Source organism: Notolepis coatsorum (genome assembly GCF_963971535.1).
Source record: "Notolepis coatsorum genome assembly, chromosome: 2".
NCBI lineage: Eukaryota > Metazoa > Chordata > Actinopteri > Aulopiformes > Paralepididae > Notolepis > Notolepis coatsorum.
In genome coordinates, this window is record NC_140166.1 from 226,672,872 (window position 1) to 226,698,221 (window position 25,350).

Here is a 25,350-nt window from a genome sequence, read left to right on the forward strand (position 1 = left end):
ATGCGGTAGCCGGCTAGCTAGCATAAGCTAACAGAGGAACGACTAGCAGTAGCTATCTAACGTTAGCTAATAGCTGTAACGTACAACGAATCAGCTGTTGATATGATGCGCCATCAGTAGACAACGTATCTTGTATTAAACTAGAGTTAGTGGTTTAATGCTTCAGTCACAAACCTCTTTCATTTCTTTGTGGAGATCCGCGTGCCGGTCCTTCAGGTGTTTTGCCATATTTGAGGTGTTGGCACCTTTCGTTGGCACTGCCCTGTAACACCGCTTGCAAATGGGCATTGTGACATCTTTAACTTTCCCTTCTGTGTTTACTTCAAAACCGAAGTACTTCCAAACAGCACTTCTGCTGTTTTCTTTATCTTTAAGTTGTGGAGGCGCTGCATCTGCCATCTTAGTTCACTCAGCTAAAATGTTTACTGAAGAGTGAAGACGCCGACGGCTCGCTCTGTGAGGGGGAGGGCTGGAGGGGGAAGCGTGCTCTGAACAGCTGGAGGGGCAAGCGTGCTCTGAACAGCGTGTCAACAAACTTCCGGTAGAACACTGCCAGCGGGTACCGATACTACAGAAAGTATCGGTATTTCGGGAAATGAGTATCGTAACTGTTTTAAATATTCAGTATCGATATTTATCGATACTTCGATATTTTTGACAACACTAGTCTCGATCAGCGTTTCTTTGTTGCTGCTCTGTGCTAAAATGCATCTGCTTGTACTACACCACTGCCCATGCATTAAAGACACACACTGAAGGACATCTAGTTTAGTAGAGCGTCAGTTCTATACCTGGAAATATATCTCAAAATAACGTCATCAATCATAGGATGATATTTTTTTAAAGAGTTATGGGGGAGGCTGGGGGCCAATAGAGAGCCTTCCTCCAACTGGTATCAGTATTTAAATATAGGTTATCGCCCTAGGATTGCACTTAGTGAGACTCCGAAACATCCAGACACTTATGTTGCGATATTATGTTTTGTTTGTGATACTGTATCCCCCACAGGAGTGTCTGTGATCTTGGTCTGTGATCTTGCCTCACTGCTGTCTTTCACAGGCCGTAGCTCTGCTCAGTTTCTACGCTAGCGTGAACGTAGTGGTATCATATAATAATAACTTTAATAATAACAACTGTATTTTATATAGCACCATTCATACAGATTGCAGCTCAAAGTGCTTTACACAAAAAACTAAACCAAAAGGATAATACAAAAAAGAAAAGTACAATAATAATAATAATAGCTAAATTAGACAGTAAACAATAGGGGAAAGAAAACTGAAAAATAAGACATTAAAAAAATAACAAATAAAATGATAAAAACGATAATGAAATATTTAAGTAAAATGAATAGAAATAAAGAAAAATAAGACAGTATAATAATGCATTTAAAAGCAATAGTTTAAAAAGGTACGTTTTGAGCTGTTTTTTAAAAGTGCCAACCGAGTCCGCTGGCCTTAATGACAGACACCCTGAGGCCTCCGCTGGTACACGTCACGCTAGCTCGTCAGGAAGGATGCTAAATAACGCGCCCAAGTTGGGCAAAATTCTGACAGGGGGGGAAACCGGCACGGCCATGATGACCTCTCACCTCAAGATAATCGGAATGAGAATGGTCCAATGGACACGCCCACTTTATGCTAATCCCATGTAGTTTTGGGTAAGAAACCATGCAGCGTTATGCATGCAGTACAAAACTGTACCATCTGTGCAGCGCTCCTCTCAGCAGAGGTTAGAAAGAGTTAAGAGGACGTCTTCACACTGTGCCAGACCGACAATGAAGGACGCTACCTCGGTGTTGTCAGCGGAGAGAGAGCGTGCCCACTTTGTCTATCATAACACCACTTCATGACAGATTTGATCCATGTTGTTTTGATTGACGAGCATTAAGCATCAGGTATATTGCTGTGCATTCTTATTGCTGCTGCCACGCTCTTTAAGATGCATTCTAAAAACAGATTTCCCTAAACAAGGAATTAGGGATGCCCCGATCACGTTTTTTGCCACCGATACCGATCACCGATCGTCGTGATCCATATCGGCCGATACCGATCCGATACCGATTGTTTTTGATTAAAAAGAAATTAAAAATTATTTTATATAAAAAGTTTTTTTTTTTTTTTTTTTTTTTTTAAATATATATATTATATAATTAGACTTGTACTTGTATTATCTGCGACTGCGAGACATCGCCACCACGCAACAAGTCAAAATGCTCACTATCTGCAAACAGCTCCACTGTCTGTGTGTACTCTAGTAGCCCAGCTCAAAAGGATTCTCCGGCGCTGCAGCGGGACCCCATTGGTAACGTTAAGTGCTTTGGTCGTTTCACATTCAGCAAGCCCTCAGCTCGAATACGCATTAAATCAATGTTATAAGACATTGATATCAAGAGCTATCTGTAGCTACTGCTAGCCGGCTAGATGACGTTAAGACAGAACTTTAGTTCAATGGGACATTTCGTTTTGAACAGTAAACGAACGTCAGCTAACGCAAGCTAACTGAGGTATGAACATGAACTACTAGACTTTCTGGATCATTTGTTGATATCAGGAGCTATCGGTAGCTAGCCGGCTAAATACCGTTAGACAATGCCTACTAAACGTGAATAGTTGACTGGGTAATTTTGTTTAAACAGTAACGATAGCTAGGTAGCTAACGTTAGCGCAGGTCGAATGCAGTGCACTACAGACTCGAGCAGAGGAGCCGCACCTCTTTGTTTACAAACTCTACACGGGGGCGGGCGGGGCTAGGGAGGAGGAGCAGCGGCAGTTTGCAGGTCGTGTGTGTCTGAGACAGACAGCGAGTGAGAGCTTCGCTTGATCGGTTTCCGCTATCGGCGAATATGACTAATTATCGGAATTCACAGATTGCATATTTATACTGAGTATCGGCCGATAACGATCGGTGGCCGATCGATCGGGGCATCCCTACAAGGAATCCATCACCCCTCGAGGAATTGCTGCGACCACTCGATCTGGGAAAACGTTACTGGTGCTCATCCCTACCTCCGTGCCACAAACAGCATTGGAACTCATCCAGGGGGGCCTTAGTCAAGGAAAGGCTGCAGCATTTTGCATGCAATGTACGGATGAGTCACATATATCCCTTTAGGTGGTCTGGGAAAATGCTTAGACGTCTTGCTTTTTAGAGTTTAGAAGAACAGGAAGAACCCTGTATTCCCTGTTCAAGACGGTTGAAAGTAGGGCTGGGCGATACATTTACCTTTAGTCATTTAGCTGAGCGCTTTTATCCAAGCTTTTTATTTCAGCTTTTACAAGTTCTGTACGACAGGTCAGCAGGAAGGGTACATCTGTACGACAGGTCAGCAGGAAGGGTACAACTGTACAACAGGTCAGCAGGAAGGGTACATCTGTACGACAGGTCAGCAGGAAGGGTACAACAACTTCACGGCAGTAGAAATATGCGCAACATGGGCATAAAATAGACATAATAAAAGCAGTGCAGAGAATTAGAAAAAGGGTAATTTACAATATAATTGATCATTTACAATATAATAATAATCACAGTGTGGATGTAAGGAGTGCAGTGTGTCAGGATGTCTTAAAAGGCTAAAGTGAAGAGATGTGTTTTTTAGAGTGCAAAGTGTCAGAATGCTATAGGCTATATGCACAATTATTTACTTGGCAAATGAAGAGATTGTGATTGTGATCGTGTTGACGTGTGTAACGGTTAGTTGTCCCACCCTGCCTACTGTACAAGCTTCTGTGTATGTATGTATGTATGTATTTGCGTGCACTGCACGTGCTTCAGCCCATATCTTTCCCATTAGTTTGGGGGTAATGTCACCGATCAGTGATTGATGTCAGAGGGGTTGTTGGGCTTTGGCTGTCTGTCGCCAGGGCAACCGTCACCGTGGTAATGGCTGTATCGTGTCTCAGGGCCGGACTTATGGCTGGTGTTGAGAGACCATGAATGGTGAGTCAGTTACTGTTAGGGTGGGGTGACATTACAAGATGTTGACCAGAGCCGGCTTGCAGTCCCACACACATTTGAGAAGATTAGGATGAGAATCCCTCTGGGTTTTCTGGGTGGTTCTTTTTTTGGAGCACTCTGTCTGATTCATGTTTAAACTGGATTTAATTTGGATGCCGATTATGGTTTGGATGAATCAGTCCCCAGCTAGACATCATAGAGTTCAGTTGAGTGTGTTGTTAGTCTGTTCATCTCCCCTAAGAGCAGCAGGACACACCTGCCCCTACTCTCTTCTACCTCCACCCACCCACCTCCTCTCTTCTACCTCCACCCACCTCCTTGTCTACCTCCATCCACTCTGGCCTGCTCCTCCTTCTCTCTTCTACCTCCTCCTCTTCAGCCGTGTCATTCTCTTTGACCTCCTCCTCTTCTATCTCCACCTCCTCCTCTTCAACCGTGTCATTCTCTTTGACCTCCTCCTCTTCTATCTCCACCTCCTCCTCTTCAGCCTTGTCCTCCTCCTCCTTGTTCTCTCTTTGTCTTCTCCCGCCCCTCCTCTTCTTATCCTCCTCTAGTCACCATCTTCTCCTTCTCCTCCATTCCCTGCTCCTCCCCCTCCTACTGACTTACAGAATCCCTCCCGTTCGCATCGATCTTCTGTTTCATTTAATTGACCAGGATTCCATTAGCTGTGGCAGAAGCAGCAGCTCTTCTTCCTGGAGTCCGTCTGTGGTTCCACACATGGCATGGAGCTTGTTTCCACCCATCAGACCCCTCCTCTTCCCCCTCCTCCTCCTCCTCCTCCATCCTCTCCTCCTCTACCCTCTCCTCCACCCTGTCCTCCTTCTCCTCCTCCAGCCTGTACTCCTTCTCCTCCACCCTCTCCTCCTCCTCCTCCTCCACCATCTCCTCCTACTCTTCCTCCTCCACCCTCTCCTCATCCTCCTCCTCCACCCTCTCATCCTCCTCCTCCACCCTCTCCCCCTCCTCCACCCTCTCATCCTCACCCTCCTGCTCCTCCTCCACCCTCTCCTTCTCCTCCTCCTCCTCCACCATCTCCTCCTACTCTTCCTCCTCCACCCTCTCCCCCTCCTCATCCTCCTCCTCCACCCTCTCATCCTCCTCCTCCACCCTCTCCCCCTCCTCCACCCTCTCATCCTCCTCCTCCACCCTCTCCCCCTCCTCCACCCTCTCATCCTCCTCCTCCACCCTCTCCTCCTCCTCATCCTCCTGCTCCACCCTCTCATCCTCCTCCTCCACCCTCTCCTCCACCCTCTCATCCTCCTCCTCCACCCTCTCCTCCTCCTCCTCCACCCTCTCCTCCACCCTCTCCCCCTCCTCCACCCTCTCATCCTCCTCCTCCACCCTCTCCTCCTCCTCATCCTCCTCCTCCACCCTCTCATCCTCCTCCTCCACCCTCTCCTCCACCCTCTCATCCTCCTCCTCCACCCTCTCATCCTCCTCCTCCACCCTCTCCTCATCCTCCTCCTCCACCCTCTCCCCCTCCTCCACCCTCTCATCCTCCTCCTCCACCCGCTCCCCCTCCTCCACCCTCTCATCCTCCTCCTCCACCCTCTCCTCCTCATCCTCCCCCTCCTCCACCCTCTCCTCCCCCTCTTCACCCTCTCCTCCTCCACCCTCTCCTCCACCCTCTCCCCCTCCTCCACCCTCTCATCCTCCTCCACCCTCTCATCCTCCTCCTCCACCCTCTCCTCCTCATCCTCCCCCTCCTCCACCCTCTCATCCTCCTCCACCCTCTCCTCCCCCTCTCCACCCTCTCCTCCTCCACCCTCTCCTCCCCCTCTTCCATCCTCTCCTCCCCCTCCTCCACCCTCTCCTCCTCATCCTCCTCCTCCTCCACCCTCTCCTCCTCCTCCACCCTCTCCTCCTCCTCGACAGACTCCCTGTTCACATCGATCTGTGGGTCCGCATGGCATGGAGCTGGTTTCCCCCCGTCAGAGGCTAATAGCAGGGCTTAATGTCGTTAGTGGGGCTTAATGCCCGGCCCAGAGGGATCATGCATGATGCCATTACAGATAGTCTCAGAGGGGGTGGAGTTGAACATCCATCTGCGGTCTGGGCTGCCTGCCGTTCGCTGGGTTCATAATGTGCTGTAGAGTTGGTCGTGCCCAGTGGAAATAACTTCCTGTGTCTTTGTTCTGCAGGGAGCGCGTCGCTCTGAGAGCCAGGCTATTGTTGTAGTGTGGAGGTTTTCGGTATCGCCGTGTGAAAATATCTCTTCAGTTTGGGTGATTTGTATGGTTTTTTGTTGTTGTTGAAGTAGCCATGTTAACTCAATGGACGCCACGGTCTAGCCCATCTTTGTTCCTATTGTGCCAACGCTCTAAGAAATAGGGATGTGTGGCGGTGTTTGCAGGGCTATATCTATATTATGGCTATGGATACAATACTATGGCTCATTTGACATCAACTATCAAATCGTTCAATTATGTGAAAAAGAATAAAAGTTTTCATGCATACGTTCGCATGTTATACCATGGTGAATATAAGTATAGTTTCAGAGTGATCCTGGCTAATCCCAGAAAACGGCGCTATGGAGCAATACGTGAATTTCACTAAACGCATTGGCGTTGCTCGCCTGGACACCCAAATCAAATGTATATAATAGGTATTATGTTTCATCATGAATGCATGAAGGGGGGGGGGCTTTTTTTTATGCTTTGATCGTCACCAACGGCATACGTTGTGGAGTACGTTTACACATGGTCGTTGCGGTCGATGTGAAATCAAGGTTGGATCAAAGCAGGATTGATGTCATATAGTCCTTACCTTCACTAGGAGCCGGAGGTACCCCAAAAAGAATATTCCAATTGTCTGATTCAGACTCATTTCCTATGGTAACACGAGGAACGCCAGACCCGAGATATCTTGGGTTTTCGGGGGTCCTGGCGCTCAACGCATGGCGAGATAACCCGGGATATCTCGGGTCTGGCATCCAAAGAGTTAATGGTTAATCGACCCGGCAATATCATTATTATTAATATCATTTTGACCAGAAATAGTTAGTTAACTATTAATAACTGATTAATGAGGATGGATGAAATTGTAGGTTGAAGGCTGGATTGAAAAAGGTTTGTGATCCATACCTAGTCATAACCAATGTATTTTTTCCCCCCCGCCTGGGTGTTTGAGGGAATTTCCCTTAAAGGTAGAATCTGTAATGCTGTCAAACAGCAACATCTAGGCAAAAGAGCCCTGCTTGATATTGCACTGTGTTTACATGTTTTTATCTGATGTGTGGATTGGAGTTTAATAATTTATTACATACTTTTTTTTTTGTGTGTGCTTATTTCTGTATGTACACTCGACGTGACTGTAAATGAGGGAAACCTCAGTTGGCTTTTGAGTTTAAATAAAGCTTTGAAAAATGAAATTATACTGTGAATTGGCAGAGCCTGATGTGTAGCCAGCAGTAGCAACCTATCCACACCTAACTCCAATCTACACATACTGTAGGCCAAAACAAGAAATGTAAACAAAATACAATACCAAGCAAGCGGGGGCTCTTTTGCCTAGAGGTCACTGTTTGACAACATTACAGATTCTACCTTTTAATATACGAAACTCTGAGCCTTTAGGAACATGAGGCGTTCCTCCGATAGTAAAGGTATGTCGAAAGATGATTCCTTTCATATTTTCATGAACCCATTCAGGATACAAACTCCTGCCCACATCCCTGTATGTCGTCTTTATTCCCTGAGCCGCTGCGGGCCGCTTGTCTCAGCCTGGGCCTCATTAACTACGAGATACAGATCTGACCTAATGGAACCCGATAGCTGATCCTATTAAGTCCTAAAGGATTTCAGATGTTTAACGAGGTTACAGATAGCGTTGACATGTCTTAATCATTAAGAGGGAAGTGATAAACTCCAGCGACCCTGTAACGTGTTACTATTTACTTGGGGGTAAACCTTTGGACTAAGGCTGAGACGATATGCCATTTGGAAGAATCGATAAATCGGGTCAAAATTATCGATAAATATCGATATTTTTATTAGTATAAAATAAAATACATTTTTATTATTTTGCAGCAATTCTTTGTCGTTGCCGCCATCTTTAGTGTTACAGATTTCCCCATTCAAAACTACCACACAGTGATCCTTCTCATTTTATAGTCGGTGGTCTCTGGATGTGATGGAGGAGTGCACTGCATATTGAATGCACAGTACAGAGTTGCAATTCAACAGAATCTACATGAAATGGGGATGTTTGAACTAAAACATGCCACAAGACCAGACCTAGTATTTTAGTATAGTGTAAAGTATAAAAAAAATTAAGATGTCACTTATCATTTTCACGCAGTTATCGATAAATCGATAAGTGGTCTCAGCCTTACTTTGGACCAAGGGGGGGGCGGACTTATTAACCCTTTCACTGCCACACGACAGCCGGTTAACCCTTTCACTGTGACAATACAGAAGGTTAGCCCTTTACTATCACACAACCGACGGCGATGCTCCATCATTAGCATCATTTGCGGAGCTAATGATGCTAATGATGGAGCATCGCCATCGGTTGTGTGATAGTAAAGGGCTATCCTTCTGTCGTGTGGCAGTGAAAGGGTTAAGAGACTTCTCTGGACTTATAGACCCCCCAGAGTGACGGGAGCCTTGGCCCTGTGCCAACTGGAGGATACTATGACTTACTGTTTGGTGGGGGATGAACTTAAAGCCTCTTATTATGGTGTTGCTTTGGCAGTGTATCTCTATATCGATATATTACAGTTTCACTGTCCTTTCTGAGGGAAACATGTGCTTACGCATATCTTGCGCATGACTGTGGCAAGACTAACAAAAATAGTATTTAGAATTTATAATAAAACGGGCGGCTGATTGGCGCAGTGGGCAAGGCGCTCGCCTCTAACGCAGGAGACGCTGGGTTCGAGGCCCAGCTCTCGGCGTTGCTACCGGCTGGCCAGTCGTTCATACTAACACAATTGGCAGTGTTAGAGGGTGGGAAAGCCGGTGGGTGGGGATTTGACGTTGTGGACAGCGACTCCTACAGGTCGGTTTGCGACGGAAGCAGGAAGTGACGGGGGCAGCGTGAGCCTCCCACGCGTTACTCCTCGCCACTGAGAGTTCGAGCTGCTGCGACGAAAATATGCAACAGGCTGCCTCCTCGTGTACCGGAGGGGACGCGTGATGCAAGGCTTCTGGGGCTTCTTGTGGGAGGCATGGTCTAGCAACGTTCAAGACAGGGGAGGGAAGAATTGGATATACGAAATTGGGATGGGAGAAAAATAGAAACTGGGGAGAAAAAGTGGATAAAAATTTTTTTTATAATAAAACACAAGATACTTGTGCCCTAATGATAAGGATGAGCGCTTTATGAAGAAACTCAATCCCATTGCCAAAAGAAAGTCTAACATGCCTATAAATACTATGGAACTACACACTATGGATGTATTTCATGGCTCATAACGGCCCACAAACAGCATTGCCGTGTCCCTATGATGTGAGCTCCAGGTATTGACGATGCCGATGCTACATACTGTTAGATTACGGTGTTTTTCAGCAGTCGTCGATCGTTATCAGCCTTGCCTGTCATTGATCGTTATCAGCCTTGCCTGTCGTTAGCAGCATATCACCAGGGTTATGGAGTGTAGATAGATAGACAGTGCAAGCCAGTATATCCCCAGGGTTATCAAGTGTAGATAGATAGACAGTGACTGTGAGAGCAGCATATCACCAGGGTTATCAAGTGTAGATAGATAGACTGTGAGAGCAGCATATCCCCAGGGTTATGGAGTGTAGATAGATATCCCCAGGGTGATGGAGTGTAGATAGATATCCCCAGGGTTATGGAGTGTAGATAGATATCCCCAGGGTTATGGAGTGTAGATAGATATCCCCAGGGTTATGGAGTGTAGCTAGATATCCCCAGGGTGATGGAGTGTAGATAGATAATATCCCCAGGGTGATCGAGTGGGCATTTCCCTTCACTGGTGCCTCGTTAAGTTCCTATCCTCTCTTGGCTTAACGTTGAAGATAGATTGTCTTTTAATACACTTGTGCTGTTCAAGTTGGTCATGAGCAGTAAAACTCCTGTTTTTATACATAAACAGATTGTGTATAGTAATACTGTGCATGATTCCTCAGAGACTCAGCAGCTGCCATCTGATCACCCCAGTCATCACACACATAAGTAACCCCCCTGCACAAAAAGGGCAGAATAGAAACAGGGCAACTACCGCCCTGTTTCTATTCTTACCTCCATCTCGAAAAGTCATGGAAAAAATAGTCTACGAACAGGTCGAAAAGTACCTTGCGGAAAAAAATCGAATCTATCGAATTCCAATCTGGCCTCAGAACATCCCACTCCACTGACACATGCCTTCTCTATTTGAACGACCACATCAAACAAGAGGTGGACGCGGGCAAATACTGCGGCATGGTCATGCTGGACCTACAAAAGGCCTTCGACACTGTCAATCACTCCATTCTGATTGACAAGCTAAAAGCAATTGGTTTTGATAATCTATCAGTGAGCTGGATGCAATCCTACCTGGAGGGGAGAGAACAGATGGTGGAGGTAAACGGTACTCTATCCCCCCCCTCACAGTAAGCTGTGGTGTTCCACAAGGAAGCATACTAGGACCGTTACTGTTCCTAATTTATGCGAATGACATGTCGTCAGCTTGTGACTGCAACTTGTTCCTGTTTGCGGACGACTCAGCCCTGCTCGTCTCTGACAAGAACAAGTTACAGGTTGAAAAAACCCTCAGCTCGGAACTCAGCAGAATCTGCACCTGGCTCGCTGATAACAAACTATCATTACACCTGGGTAAAACAGAGTCCATTCTCTTCGGTTCAAATAACAAACTCAGCAAGACCGACGGCTTCTCAGTTACAGTGGGTGACAATATTGTCACCAGGAAAGATGAAATTACTAGTGCTGTCAATCGATTAAAATATTGAATCTGATTAATCGCATGATTGTCCATAGTTAACTCGCGATTAATCGCAAATTAATCGCATTTAAAAAAAAATTATCTACTTTAAACTGATCTTTTTCAAGTTCCAAGTTGTATTACTCTTATCAACATGAGTCAACAAATGCTTGCTTTATGCAGCCACCTCATCTCTCTCACCCCCCCTCTCTCTCACTCTCACACACACACACACACACACACACACACTTTGAGTCAGAAACAAACATAGTATCAATGAGAGTATCAATAATACACCTGAGTGAAGTCTAGTAAAAAATAAAATAAAAAATAAGTTAAAAAAAATAAGAATTTCTAAAAAGTTAATCGTGAGTTAAAAAAAATAGTGCCGTTAATAGAATCGGAATCGGGCGTTAACGCGTTAATACCGCATTAACTAAACTTTGACAGCCTTAGAAATTACATACCTGGGTTCCATCCTAGAGGAAAATCTTTCCTGTGACAAAATGGCATCCAATGTAATCAAAAACCAACAAACTAGATTCTTGTACCGGATCTCCTCTCTGGTAAACAAGAATACCCTGAAGACTCTGGCAGGAGCACTCATTCAAGGGTACTACGACTATGCTTGCACCTCAAAGGCGCTAAAAACAAAATTACAAACATCAGCACTCAGCACTAAAACAGCATTGCCAACTTCAACCAACAGATCCTTTTGCACTTGGTTGTCTGTTTTTACTTTTACTTTGCTGGATTGTGTATCACATGGAGTGTTTTATTTTTTGCTGTGCTGTCGTTGAGATGTTTTGTTTTGTTGTTTGTTTGTCTTTGTTGCTTATTGCGTATGAACCTGCAAATATGAATTGCCGGCACGCGGGATCAATAAAGTTGTCTGAATCTGAATCTGAAGATCCACACCCCAGGCTTTAATGTGGTCTAAACTATTTTAATACTCACAAGGGATTGAGGTTTCCATTAATCATATTCAAAGGGCAGATTATAAGTGTTATTATAAGTATGGTTACACCAAGTCACTCGTACATTGTCCTTTTTACTGAAGACAGAGCTTTGAATTTCTTTCTGATAACATCTGTTTCATCACAGTAAGTACAGTAACTTTTTGCACCTGCATTGTGTCAATGCTGTTTAAACTCCAGCTCAGTTTCATTCACCTCATCTGTATGTTAGATCAATGCCACGCACATATTTTCCATTTTCAGAGTCAAATGATTCATTTTAGCTATAAAAATGTCTGTGAAGTTCACAGCCAGGAACTGATGTTGGTCCATGGGGTATTGCTGAGCGATTCAGGTCTGGCTATCTGGAAAAGGAATGCATTGTTTTTAGTATTAGTTTTAAATGAAGTGATCCCTAAAGGTAGCAGTAGTATCAGTTGAGAGACAAAAAGACAACCATGTCCCTCTCTCCACACTATGTTAGCGCTGCACCAGACCTCTTAACCTTCTGTAGTGTGGTAGTGAAAAGGTTAACCTTCTGTAGTGTGGTAGTGAAAGTGTTAACCTTCTGTAGTGTGGTAGTGAAAGGGTTAACCTTCTGTGGTGTGGTAGTGAAAGTGTTAACCTTATGTAGTGTGGTAGTGAAAGGGTTAACCTTCTGTGGTGTGGTAGTGAAAGGGTTAACCTTCTGTGGTGTGGTAGTGAAAGGGTTAACCTTCTGTAGTGTGGTAGTGAAAGGGTTAACCTTCTGTAGTGTGGTAGTGAAAGTGTTAACATTCTGTAGTGTGGTAGTGAAAGGGTTAACCTTCTGTGGTGTGGTAGTGAAAGTGTTAACCTTCTGTAGTGTGGTAGTGAAAGGGTGGTGTGGTAGTGAAAGGGTTAACCTTCTGTAGTGTGATAGTGAAAGGTTAACCTTCTGTAGTGTGGTAGTGAAAGGTTAACGTTAGGTTATGACTATAACCAAGTTCTGTTAGTTAGGGGCGATGCTTGGCATCGCCTTCTGCACTATCTCGCGTACGTGCACGCGTACTGAATAAACCACAAATGTACCTCTAATACCAGTATTAGTCTGACCACACCCCTCATCAGCTTACCTTCATAAGCAGGTGTGTGGTCACCTGCTCTCCTCCTTCCCAAGCTTTCACCACAAGGTGAGGACAAGGGCTGCAGCGGCGTCCGATGCCAAGCATCGCCCCTAACTAACAGAACTTGGTTATAGTCATAACCTAACGTTCTGTATCGTTAGTGGCTTAGCTTGGCATCGCCTTCTGCACAAGGGAGGCCAAGCGGAGCCACTTGGCTGACAAATACACCCCGCTGACAGCCCCCCAAAACCATCAGAACAGGGAGGGCCGAGCCCCCCCGACCCCCCCTAATGGAGGGTAGCCCCCCTATTAGGGACGTCACGGGAGGGCGACGGACCCGACCGTGCGAAGAGGCACTCAAGCAACTCAACGCACAGGGTGAGCAGACCGTGGCTTGACCCACGACTACACACACGCACAACCCGCATGCCACCCGGGAACGAACGGAGGAACAACCTCGTTACTGCCCCCAGAATCACGGGGTCAAGGGCAAACCCAACCCCGTGGCAAGGCCGTAGCAGCGGAGCACGAAGGAAGACCCAGACCCACCAAAAGGACTGGACTCCCTGGAATGGGGGCCCGGAGAAGTCCATGATGCCAGCATCAAGACCCCACCAGGTGGGCACGTAGTGCCCCGCCCCCCACATCGCCAGCGTATTCGGACAAAGGCCCCTCAGTTACTGCACCTGGTATTCCCAGGCGGAACCAACCAGGCCAGTAAGCCGAGCGGGCCCCGTCCCCCCAATAGTACACCGCCTGGCACACTGACCCTGCAGAATAGGCAGTCAGCATGGCCGTAAGCACACAAAAAAGGTTAACCAACGGAAGCAGGCAGCGCACCGGGGAAAAACCAGGCAACAGGCTGTTAACCCTAGCCTGGAGACTGCGGACGAGACAGGCGCCAGAGGGGACAGCTGAACACAGCCGCCCCGGCGGAAGGAGCGTAAGCTGGCGGTGTTGCATGACCAAGCCTCCATTTAACAACCCCCACCCAGAGGGGTCGAGGCAGAGAAGGCTGACACGATTGGCAGACGTCATGAACGTGCAGGGGCACCCTCAACCGGTGAACCCGGGAGTTGACACTGCTCCAACACACCAGGGAATCAACCACCTCGGTGTTACCCAATGCGGTGGTTGTTCCTATAACCCCTCAAGAAAAAACTCCAAAACACACCTGCGGGTATACACCGGCTATACCGCAGTACAAGTGTTTCAGTTTCCAAAAAGGGTTAACCCAGGCCTACGGGTCGCAAACATCACTTCGGACCGGGCCTGGCGGTACGGGAAGCACAGGGTCACCAGAGGAGGTCAAAAAACCACCCCCACAGGCCCCTCTTCGCCATGCGTGAGAGAGGAGCGAAAAACAATGGAGAACCAGCCCCTAAGCACACCGTACCTGGTATTCCCCGGCGGTCTCCCAACCAAGTACTAACCAGGACCAACCTGTGTAGCGGCCGAGATCCGACGAGATCGAGCGCGTACAGAATGGCATGGCTGTAAGCCATGACGACAGTGCTGAGTAAAAACATACCCAACCAGGGTCTCCATAGCGCTTAACCCTGTGACACCCAGACCGACCTGGCATTTTTCCCCCTGAAAAAAGCCCAAGTCCCTCAGGGTACCAGAACAGCAGATCTGCATCCCCGGCGGACAACGGGTTCAACTGATCTGGACCAGCGTGACCAGAACCAGTCCCGTGCCCTAACCACGCCGACATGCCTACTCCAGGAGAAGGGCAGATATGCGTGTTGATCTTAACATGAAAAGAAGGCGCCACCCAGACGTCGGGACGAACCGCGCCTGGTGGCCCACCCCAAGGGCGTGAGACCCCACTACATATGTTCAGATCCATCCCGTCATCATCCCCCAGACATGAATGAGGATCCGTCGACAACCCACCCAGGTCATGGGATGTGGTCGCCGGAAGAGGAAAAACCCCCATCTCAGTTGCTTTATAAAAACGCTGTTTCAACCACAAGCAACTAAGGCGTGCCAGTCAATCGCCTGTTTACAGCGAGCTAGCACTATACGTGCGTCGGGACACACCCCCATCAATGAACAGGCTATTTAGACCCGTCATTGAATCCCCAAGGCGCCCAGGGGAACGACAAGAGGGGTGTGACACTCCCTAACTCCAACACTTCTGGAATAGAAAGAAGGAAGCATCAACAGTATGTATCCCAGTCTACACAGCCGGGGTAAAAAATGTTCACATTTTTACATCCCACCACCCTCCCATAGGAAAGAGACGGGGATCCCCAGAGAGACTTCCCACGCGAGCTGTACAGATTGAAAAGAATATATTGCACCTTGAGCCATGTAAAAAACTGGTTTTAGGGCCTCCGGGGAAGAGGCACCGAACCCATACACACTCAATAAACAAATTGAATCGAATATACATACAATAGAAAAGGACCCTTCTAGAGGGTCCACTCACTTTGACAATCTGAGGAGGAAGGCTCTGTACTCTGATGGAGGCTTCCTCACATGGATCACATGGAAGAAGGAGTCCGAACTCACAGAAGGCCTGAGTAGGCGCTTGGTGAGGAGGAGCCCTGACCACCCCCCCTGAAAACAGATCCATCACATGGACCTGAACAGCACACGGAAGTCCTACCAACAGAGACGCGCACGGTGACGTACTCTATGGCGGGGGAATTCCTGCGGTGCACACGCCCAATATACCAGGCCGTGGGACCAGGAACTCCCTCCCCCCCCCCCCCCCCCCCCCCCCCCCCGTAACGTGCCGAACCGCCACGTGACGGGAACCTTGAAGGACAGGGGGTGTACCCCTGACCGACAGAACAATGGGGAGAGGAAAGGTTACCAGTTCACCCCTTTACGACCCCACACCCATGATACGACGTAACGACAAAAAGAGAATATGACACAGTCATAGTCAGCTCTATGAAGCGTTTCACAGCTCCACACAGCGCACGAGCTAACCTGCTATCTGATTTTTACTAAGGAAAAAACACAGAATAGAGAGGGCTCTAAGAACCCCGGTCCAACATACACATGTGCTTCTGTGGCCAGTACAACCCAGTTGTAGGTCACATGACACACACAACCCATCATCATCACAATGAGAGAATACATCATTCTTGATTAGTATCGACCACAGGCCTTGCCAAGCACACATGACAGCAACCAAACCAACTTCCCTTTAGGAAATAAGTTTCTCCAGCAGATTTAGCACAACCTCAGCAATCAAGCTGAGAGTTACATCGTATCCCTACCACACAAAAGACACAATTAATGCACAACATGTCTGATAGGAGGTGATAAAGTCCCCAGGGAACCGGGGGGGGAAAAACACAATCCTCCTATTTTACCCTCAATACGGCCAGTTAAAACAGGAAAACCTGTTAATGTGTGAACTCACTGTCCATTGTCATTACAGTCTGAGAAAGAACATTCTTTTACTCACTCGTCACCAAGCATAGCTTCATAGGTTAGTTGCCTTAGTAGTGAGTACACGGTACACATAAACACCATGATGTTTCTCACACAACAACCAGATCAATACATCACGACCTGCACGGAGAAGCTACTGCCAGTGACAAAAACAGCTCACACACAACCCGCAACGTATCTCAAATGCATTGCAACAACACACGTTTTGGGAAAAAACACAGTCATTCACAATACATTTAGCAAGGTAAAACCAGAAGACGTGTTATGAGGGTCTGGCCAACCCCGTACCTGCCCGGAACGCAGATCAGCGAAGTGCAGTCACAAGCCACCGAGAACACAGCCCTCTTTGTTGACGCAATCCCCGTCTAGGCTCAGGCAGGGTTGACGAACATCCCCTGTCAAGGATGACGTCGTGGTCAAGAGTGTAAAACATGTTAAAAATCAAAGCACGTTCAACAGAATAGCATCAAGCTAACGGCTGCTCCAACCGTTCGGGTGCTATCGCTTCCGCTCGCGAGACGCCGATCTACGACGCACGCGATCAGGAGCGAGCTCCCGGCGGCGCGCGAGAAGCCAAGCTACCCCGCGCCAGGCCACCGACCGGCTAACCGTAAGCTATGAACATGTAAACAATGACATAACACTCACCCAGACAGGCCGCCGTTCTGAACCCTCCTCACTTTTTAAGAGAAAAGAGAAAACAAGACGTCAACACCGCTTCACAACGGTGACATTAACACGTCCGGCGGAATCAGCACAGTACCAACTGGCCTGTATAGCTGACTTTGAACATGAATCTGCCGCTATCGCACATTACATGCACATATCCCCTCGTGAAGGAATACTCTCATTTGGATATGAAAGATGGGGTCTTAACACGGTGACAGAGAGAATCCACTCGTCCAGAACACACAGGGATCACCAGTGTCAATGGTCGCGGCCCACTAGTTAAAACTATAATGGTCGCCAGACCAAGGCCTTCTGTCGCCTAGACGGCTAAACAAAGGACCCTAGCCTGGGGCCGGTTTCCATAAACTTTGTCTAGTAGCCCCCATAGCACTAACAGACAAGTGGAGCCCGCCAGCAAACACTACTCACCCAACCTGGAACGCACCGCTCCTCACAACAGCGGCATGTCCGACAGTTCAGCTGTGGCCTGACAGGTTTCACCCCAACAAACACAGCAAGGAACTGCAGTTGAGAAGCATGCAGCGGCGTGCTCCCAATACGAAAACCGGTGGAGGGTTTGTAGAATGATCATCATCTTCTAGACACTCCAGTACGAAGACAATATCGCCGTATTTTCTCGAAAAATAGTGAGAGAGAAAATAAAGATATGATGTCAACGTATCCTTGTTTCCCAAGCTGTTCCTAATCCAATTTCTTCCATCATGGTGTCAAGTGTGGGGATCTACCGAGGCACCTCTTCCTTGTGGTGAAAGCGAGAAGGAGGAGAGCAGGTGACCACACACCTGCTTATGAAGGTAAGCTGATGAGGGGTGTGGTCAGACTAATACTGGTATTAGAGGTACATTTGTGGTTTATTCAGTACGCGTGCACGTACGCGAGATAGTGCAGAAGGCGATGCCAAGCTAAGCCACTAACGATACAGAACCTTCTGTAGTGTGGTAGTGAAAGGTTAACCTTCTGTAGTGTGGTAGTGAAAGGATAATCTTCTGTAGTGTGGTAGTGAAAGGGTTAACCTTCTGTAGTGTGGTAGTGAAAGGTTAACCTTCTGTAGTGTGTTAGTGAAAGGATAACCTTCTGTAGTGTGGTAGTGAAAGGGTTAATGCACATGTCGTTTTATTTCTTAATTCAGTCAAAGGTCAGCGTCTCCAGGGAACCTTGTGCACTTTTATTGTTCAAATATTCCATGGTTTATAAAGTATTCTATTTAACACATATAAAGGCAGGTTTGTGTTACTCTTACATTTACTGCAATTGAATATCGGCCCCAAATATCGCCCGTTGGCCTCCTTGATTACTAATAATCTGTATCGGCCCTGAAAAAAACACATCAGTTCGTCCCTAATAGCGATACTGGCTACCAGGCTAAAATAGGGTATTGGTATCGGGAGAATTCCCCAAAAACCAAGAACCATGCATAACATGCCAGAGATCAAAGCACTTGAGTTGAGTACAGTTCAGTACCTCTGTAATGGAAAGAAATTCATTATATCAAAATATTTGTCCAATGACCCAAAACTGATGATCTACTGTAAGTCTACTACACTGCTCTGTTAATGTGGATCAGATCAATACTCTCGGATCAGCCGATACAGATTGTGTCGGACTCTGACTCAGTATCGACGTGTTATCAGTGTATCCCTAGAATAGATTATAGTATGTTAATCAAAGTTCACATGCCGTCTTGTTAACCCTTTCACTACCACACTACAGACGGTTAACCTTTCACTACCACACTACAGAAGGTTAACCTTTCACCAGTGAAAGGGTTAACCTTCTGTAGTGTGGTAGTGAAAAGGTTAACCTTCTGTAGTGTGGTAGTGAAAGGGTTAACCTTATGTGGTGTGGTAGTGAAAGGGTTAACCTTCTGTAGTGTGGTAGTGAAAGGGTTAACCTTCTGTAGTGTGGTAGTGAAAGGTTAACCTTCTGTAGTGTGGTAGTGAAAGGTTAACCTTCTGTAGTGTGTTAGTGAAAGGATAACCTTCTGTAGTGTGGTAGTGAAAGGTTAACCTTCTGTAGTGTGTTAGTGAAAGGGTTAATGCACATGTCATTTTATTTCTTAATTCAGTCAAAGGTCAGCGTATCCAGGGAACCTTGTGCACTTTTATTGTTCAAATATTCCATGTTTTATAAAGTATTCTATTTAACACATGATCATATAAAGGCAGGTTTGTGTTACTCTTACATTTACTGCAATTGAATATCGGCCCCAAATATCGCCCGTTGGCCTCCTTGATTACTAATAATCTGTATCGGCCCTGAATAAAACACATCAGTCGATCCCTAATAGCGATACTGGTTACCAGGCTAAAATAGGGTATTGGTATCGGGAGAATTCCCCAAAAACCAAGAACCATGCATAACATGCCAGAGATCAAAGCACTTGAGTTGAGTACAGTTCAGTACCTCTGTAATGGAAAGAAATTCATTATATCAAAATATTTGTCCAATGACCCAAAACTGATGATCTACTGTAAGTCTACACTGCTCTGTTAATGTGGATCAGATCAATACTCTCGGACCAGCCGATACAGATTGTGTCGGACTCTGACTCAGTATCGACGTGTTATCAGTGTATCCCTAGAATAGATTATAGTATGTTAATCAAAGTTCACATTCACATGCCGTCTTGTTAACCCTTTCACTACCACACTACAGAAGGTTAACCTTTCACTAGTTGTGTGGTAGTGAAAGGGTTAACCTTCTGTAGTGTGGTTGTGAAAGGGTTAACCCTTTGTCGTGTGGCAGTGAAAGGGTTAACCTTCTGTATTGTCGCCGTGAAAGGGTTAACCCTTTGGTAGTGTGGCAGTGAAGCGGTTAAAGGGGAACTATTTTACTATTTCTTTCACTATTTGGGCACTTTTACACAATTCCTGTGAGTTTATGGAACACCTCTGTAATTTTTTATTTTTTTAATTCATTGTTTTATATTTCTAATGAAGTCCTCAAAAACAGCATTTTTCTACCTCAAGATCTTAAGCCGTTTTGAGCCTGGGCTCCAACCACAATGGTAAACCACTGCCTTGCCTGAACATTATCATGCAGCGGTGTCTCTCTGACATCACAAATCAGCACATTTTCAGATGACTCAGTTCAGTGAGGGTGAATATTGTGAGAGGAGAATTGGAAGCATGCGCCAATATGAGAATTAGAGACATAGATCATATTAATATAAATCCACATAGCTAGGAAACAATGCTAAACACTGAAAAAGGCCATTTATAAGATAGTTCCCCTTTAATATGAGCGTTAGAAACCTCCATGTGGCCTCGGCAGCCTGGGGAGGCTGAGCAGCTGGACTGCAGTGGTTGGAACATGTGTTACCAGACCAGTTGCACCGCATGCCAGCGGCACGTGATGCCACCTCTGCCGGGAAGGCCTGCTCTGTGGCGCGTACAGGCCGGCAGGGGCTTAATGCCTGACGTGACGGCTGGCAGGGAGGTGACGGCAGGGTTGATGTATGTTTACATGTTGTACGTCAGAGTAGGTCTGATGAAAGGGTTGACAGATGTGGGGTTTTTTCTGCATTTATAACTGAAACCTCTTCTTCTTCTTCTCCCTCTTCTTCTCCTCGTTCTTCTTCCTCTTCGTGTTCATCTTCTTCTTTCTCTTCTCCTTCTTCTTCTTCCTCTTCTCCTTCTCCTTCTTCATCTTTTGTGTTACACAGTGGCTTCCCTCTTCATTTCTTTGACATTGTACATTTAAAATGGGGAGCCGCCACTCAATTACTGATAATAATCATAATTATGTACCAATAGCACACGTCAGCAGCACAGACAGCCAGGCCACTCCCTGTCTTCCAGTCACCTCTGACCGACTCAACACATTTTATCTAGCCCGGTTTATGTGTGTAGCATTCTCACAATTGCTGCACGCATGCACACACACACATGCACACACATACACTCATACACACACGCAAACATGCACACACATACACGCAAATATACACACACACACACACACACACACACACACACACACACACACGTACATACTGTATACACACAGCAGGACCGGGAGATATGGTTTTCTGTGTGGGTGGATGAGTAAGTGATGCCCTCAGCGCTGACGGTCCAGAGTTCACGGTCAGGTTGGACTTTCTGCCTTCCTGTTTCCTGACACTGTGGTTGACACTTTCTTTTTTGGTCATTGTGAAATTAATCAATAAAAGCCTTCTATGATGGATTTCAAAATAATAATAATAATAATAAAATGAATGAATTAACTCCAGCCACTTGCCAAATATCGGTGCATTTTGGCAGTGTCTGGTAAGCCACTTTGGCAGTTAGCCCACCGGCGTTGAATCAGACAGTGTAGTATTGTATTGTATGTAGTATTGTCCTTGTTTACCAACAGCAAAAGGATCTATTGACATTTTGTTTAGTTACTTATGAGCTGTGTTGTAGTAACCATATTATACACACTGTATCCACACCATATCATTTTGTATCATATTTATACAGTATATGCCATACTATATTTTTAATACTACTTTAAAGGTGCTATATAGATAACATTTCATGTAGATATACAGTATATATTTACAATATGCATATATAACGTGGACAACAGTATAGTAAAAACCCATACCTCTGCATGGATCCATGACGGTATACCTTTATATTTGGTATACCTCCCAGCGCTAGTTGGAAGTCAATACAAGATCATGAGAATACTATGAATTATGATATTTACAGCAACCCCCTATTATCCAGCAACAGAAGCCAGACCACCTCTGTCAGACCGGCAGCTGCTGTTTGTCTTTGCTGCAGGACATCCTCTTATTACTCTACGCACACAACCCCCCTGAACGTAGTTGTCTTTTTAAATATTTACCTGAACCGCCTATTATAGCCCAACCCCCCATCTAAACAAACTGAACTGTTGACGGAACACTCTATGATCAACCCTCTGTTGACTTTCTACCTCTGGCCACTGTCGTTGCGGCATGAGATCTCCTGCGACGTAACCATTGAGGGATAGTTCAGTTACATAATACCAGGGAGCACTTTTACATAATACCAGGGAGCACTTTTACATAATACCAGGGAGCACTTTTACATAATACCAGGGAGCACTTTTACATAATACCAGGGAGCACTTTTTTTTTTTTTTTTTTCTTTTTTTACTTTTCATTTTGGTGTTTTATCGCTTTATTTCTACTGGGCAGTGCAGTAGGGAGAGACAGATGAGGAATGGGAGACAGAGTGGGGGGAAGACATTCGGCAAATAATGACGTGTTCGGGAATCGAACCCGGGTCGGCCGTGTCGCGGCTGAGCGCGCTATGTGGTTCGCCACTGGGGCGCCCCAGCAGGGAGCACTTTTACATAATACCAGGGAGCACTTTTACATATAGCAGGGAGCACTTTTACATATAGCAGGGAGCACTTTTACATAATACCAGGGAGCACTTTTACATATAGCAGGGAGCACTTTTACATAATACCAGGGAGCACTTTTACATATAGCAGGGAGCACTTTTACATAATACCAGGGAGCACTTTTACATATAGCAGGGAGCACTTTTACATAATACCAGGGAGCACTTTTACATATAGCAGGGAGCACTTTTACATATAGCAGGGAGCACTTTTACATAATACCAGGGAGCACTTTTACATAATACCAGGGAGCACTTTTACATATAACATGGAGCACTTTTACATATAGCAGGGAGCACTTTTACATAATACCAGGGAGCACTTTTACATATAGCAGGGAGCACTTTTACATATAGCAGGGAGCACTTTTACATAATACCAGGGAGCACTTTTACATAATACCAGGGAGCACTTTTACATATAACATGGAGCACTTTTACATAATACCATAACTGGCTTCCTATATTGTCTGACATGCTGTGTCTCGTCTTGTCTCTCCTACAGGACGTTATAGCTGGCTTCCTATACTGTCTGACATGCCGTGTCTCGTCTTGTCTCTCCTACAGGACGTCATCGTGGGCTTCCTGTACAGCGTCCTGATCCTGATCCTCTTCCTCCCGAGCCTGGACCTGATCGACCACTTCAACCTGACGAGCGGCTGCGCCCCGGCCGTCATCGTGTGCGTGCACCTGGCCGCGGGCCTCTTCTCCTTCACCCTGGACACCTGGAGCACCTCGCGGGGGGACACCGCTCAGATCCTGGGCACGGGCGCCGGCATCGCCCTGGGCTCTCACGTGAACAACCGCCTGGGGCTCCTGAGCGACCTGCCGGCGGACCAGATCCCCTTCGCCATGCCCTCGCTCGGCGCCGGCCTGGTGGGCGCGGCCGTGACCAGGCACCTCCTGGGCGTGCTGGTGCTGGTGGCCTCGCGGGCCCTCATGAAGGCCCTCGCCATCCCCCTGGTGTGCCGCGTGGCGGGGATCCCGGGCGACGACGTGAGGAAGGCCAGGCAGCACATGGAGGTGGAGCTGCCCTACCGCTACATCGTGTACGGCACGGTGGGGTTCAACGTGGTCTTCCTGGTCCCGCTGCTCTTCAGATACCTGCAGCTCTCCTGAGCGCTCGGCGACGACGACCCGGAAGAAGGGAGAAGCGACCTCTGTATAATAATCTGAATGCTGTTATAGTTTTTTGGCAATTCCTACACCGGAGGGAGGCTGGTGTCGGCCGGAGGAGGCTGCAGGGTGGTCACATGACCTCCACGTGACACCGAGACGGGGGTCAGTGGGTACGGTTAGGAGCGCAGAGGGCGTCTTCCTCCTGGACAGTCCGGCTCCTCTCACTGTAGACCCCTATCCAGGCTCCTTCCTCCTTGCCTTCCGAGTATGGCTTCCATACAGGGCACGCAACCAAATGCCACCTAAATTCTATTAGTAAACATCGCCGTTTGCTAGTGTTTTCTGTCAACTCTTTCAGTAATTCTGGCAGGTGACCAACCAACTTAAGTAATTTTGGACTGTGAAAATAATTAAGCAACTGATTTTATGGGTAAAAACGGTCTCAGGCAGTTAGCTATGCCAGTTAGCACTGGTCGCCGGAGCTATTGATCGACAAGGACAGTTTTATTGTCTATCAATGTCTTTCCTGGTCCCCAGCCCACTATAGAACTGTTAGCATCAACAAACAAGACTCTGTTAACCTAATGCCACTGATGGCTACATGCTACGACCTGTGTCTTATTATATCATCATTATTATTATTATTATTATTTAATGTTGATCAGAATTCTATCATTTCTAAAGGCAATAAGATACATGTGACTTTCTTTAGCTCATCCTAGTTCTTGATGGTTCTGGAGAAACTCCTCAGTCTCCAGTCACCTCTGTGGTTCATTGAATTTAACGGAACTTTCAAATTGATATTAAGAGTTATGTAAAAAGGTTTCAGGCTGTATCGAAGGTTTTAATCGTTCATGTACAGTATTTTTCTAAAGGGCTCTTTGTACCTGGTGTTTTCTTTCCTGTTGAACTTGTTCCGTCTTTATTCTTGGAAGATTTATGGGTTTTTCTGTGGTGTAACGGAAGAAAAGCCATGACTGGGCACATATGATGCAGAAGGGAAGCCGAGAGAGGAAAGAGAGCATTGCTTTCTGTCACTGTGTGGGGAACGTACAGAGTTTTAAATAGCCTTTTTTCTATAGGGGTTGTCAGGGTGATGGGAGTCCAAATGTGTCGAGTCACACTTCCTGTTTGATAGGTGCGGATGTCTCGACCGCTCGCATTCCACTTCCTGTTTGATAGGTGCGGATGTCTCGACCGCTCGCATTCCACTTCCTGTTTGATAGGTGCGGATGTCTCGACCGCACGTATCCACTTCTGGCGTAGGGAGCGTCTCGTGTCTCGGGGGGGAGGGGGGGGGGGGGAGTCCGTGGAGACAACACTGTTCTCGAGGGGGAAGCCACGAGGCTGAGAGAGAGAGAGAGAGAGAGAGAGAGAGACACTCACCAAACAATTGAACGGCCTCGAAAAGTGGACACAGCAGGGCTGTTTGGCTCTTAACCCTTTCACTACCACACTACAGACGGTTAACCTTATATAGTGTGGTAGTGAAAGGTTAACCTTCTGTAGTGTGGTAGTTAAAGGGTTAATTCCATACATTTACATTCAAATGTTGGCTAGTGAGGTTAATTTCCTACTAGCCCTGTTGTAAGAAACACTTGCCACATGTTTTTTGCAGGCTAGCAAAATGTCCATCCACTCTTTCCAAGACGAGATTAGTTTAAACGGCGATCTCGTCTTTCCGAGGCACTCTGGTTGTGACTCTCTGGTTGTGGTGGCAGCCTCCGAGCACAAATCCGTTATTGAATCTCGAGGATAGACTGGCACCTCTACTATGGACCTCCTTGTTAAAGGAACACGACAACATTTGGGGAAATTGGGTTAGCCTAGGCATTGTCCAACTAACACCTCTCCCC

General features: G+C 46.6%; 1 protein-coding gene across 1 annotated transcript in view; it reads left to right on the top strand.

Annotated features, from left to right (window-relative positions):
- Positions 1–24,763, top strand: part of sgpp1b (sphingosine-1-phosphate phosphatase 1b) — a 58,425-nt gene extending 33,662 nt beyond the window's left edge. Inside the window, exon 3 of the mRNA XM_084337099.1 lies at positions 22,943–24,763. Coding sequence (XP_084193225.1) covers positions 22,943–23,494 — 552 coding nt within the window. The 3' untranslated portion in view covers positions 23,495–24,763. The remainder of the gene's footprint in view (positions 1–22,942) is intronic.
- Positions 24,764–25,350: the final 587 nt, after the last annotated feature.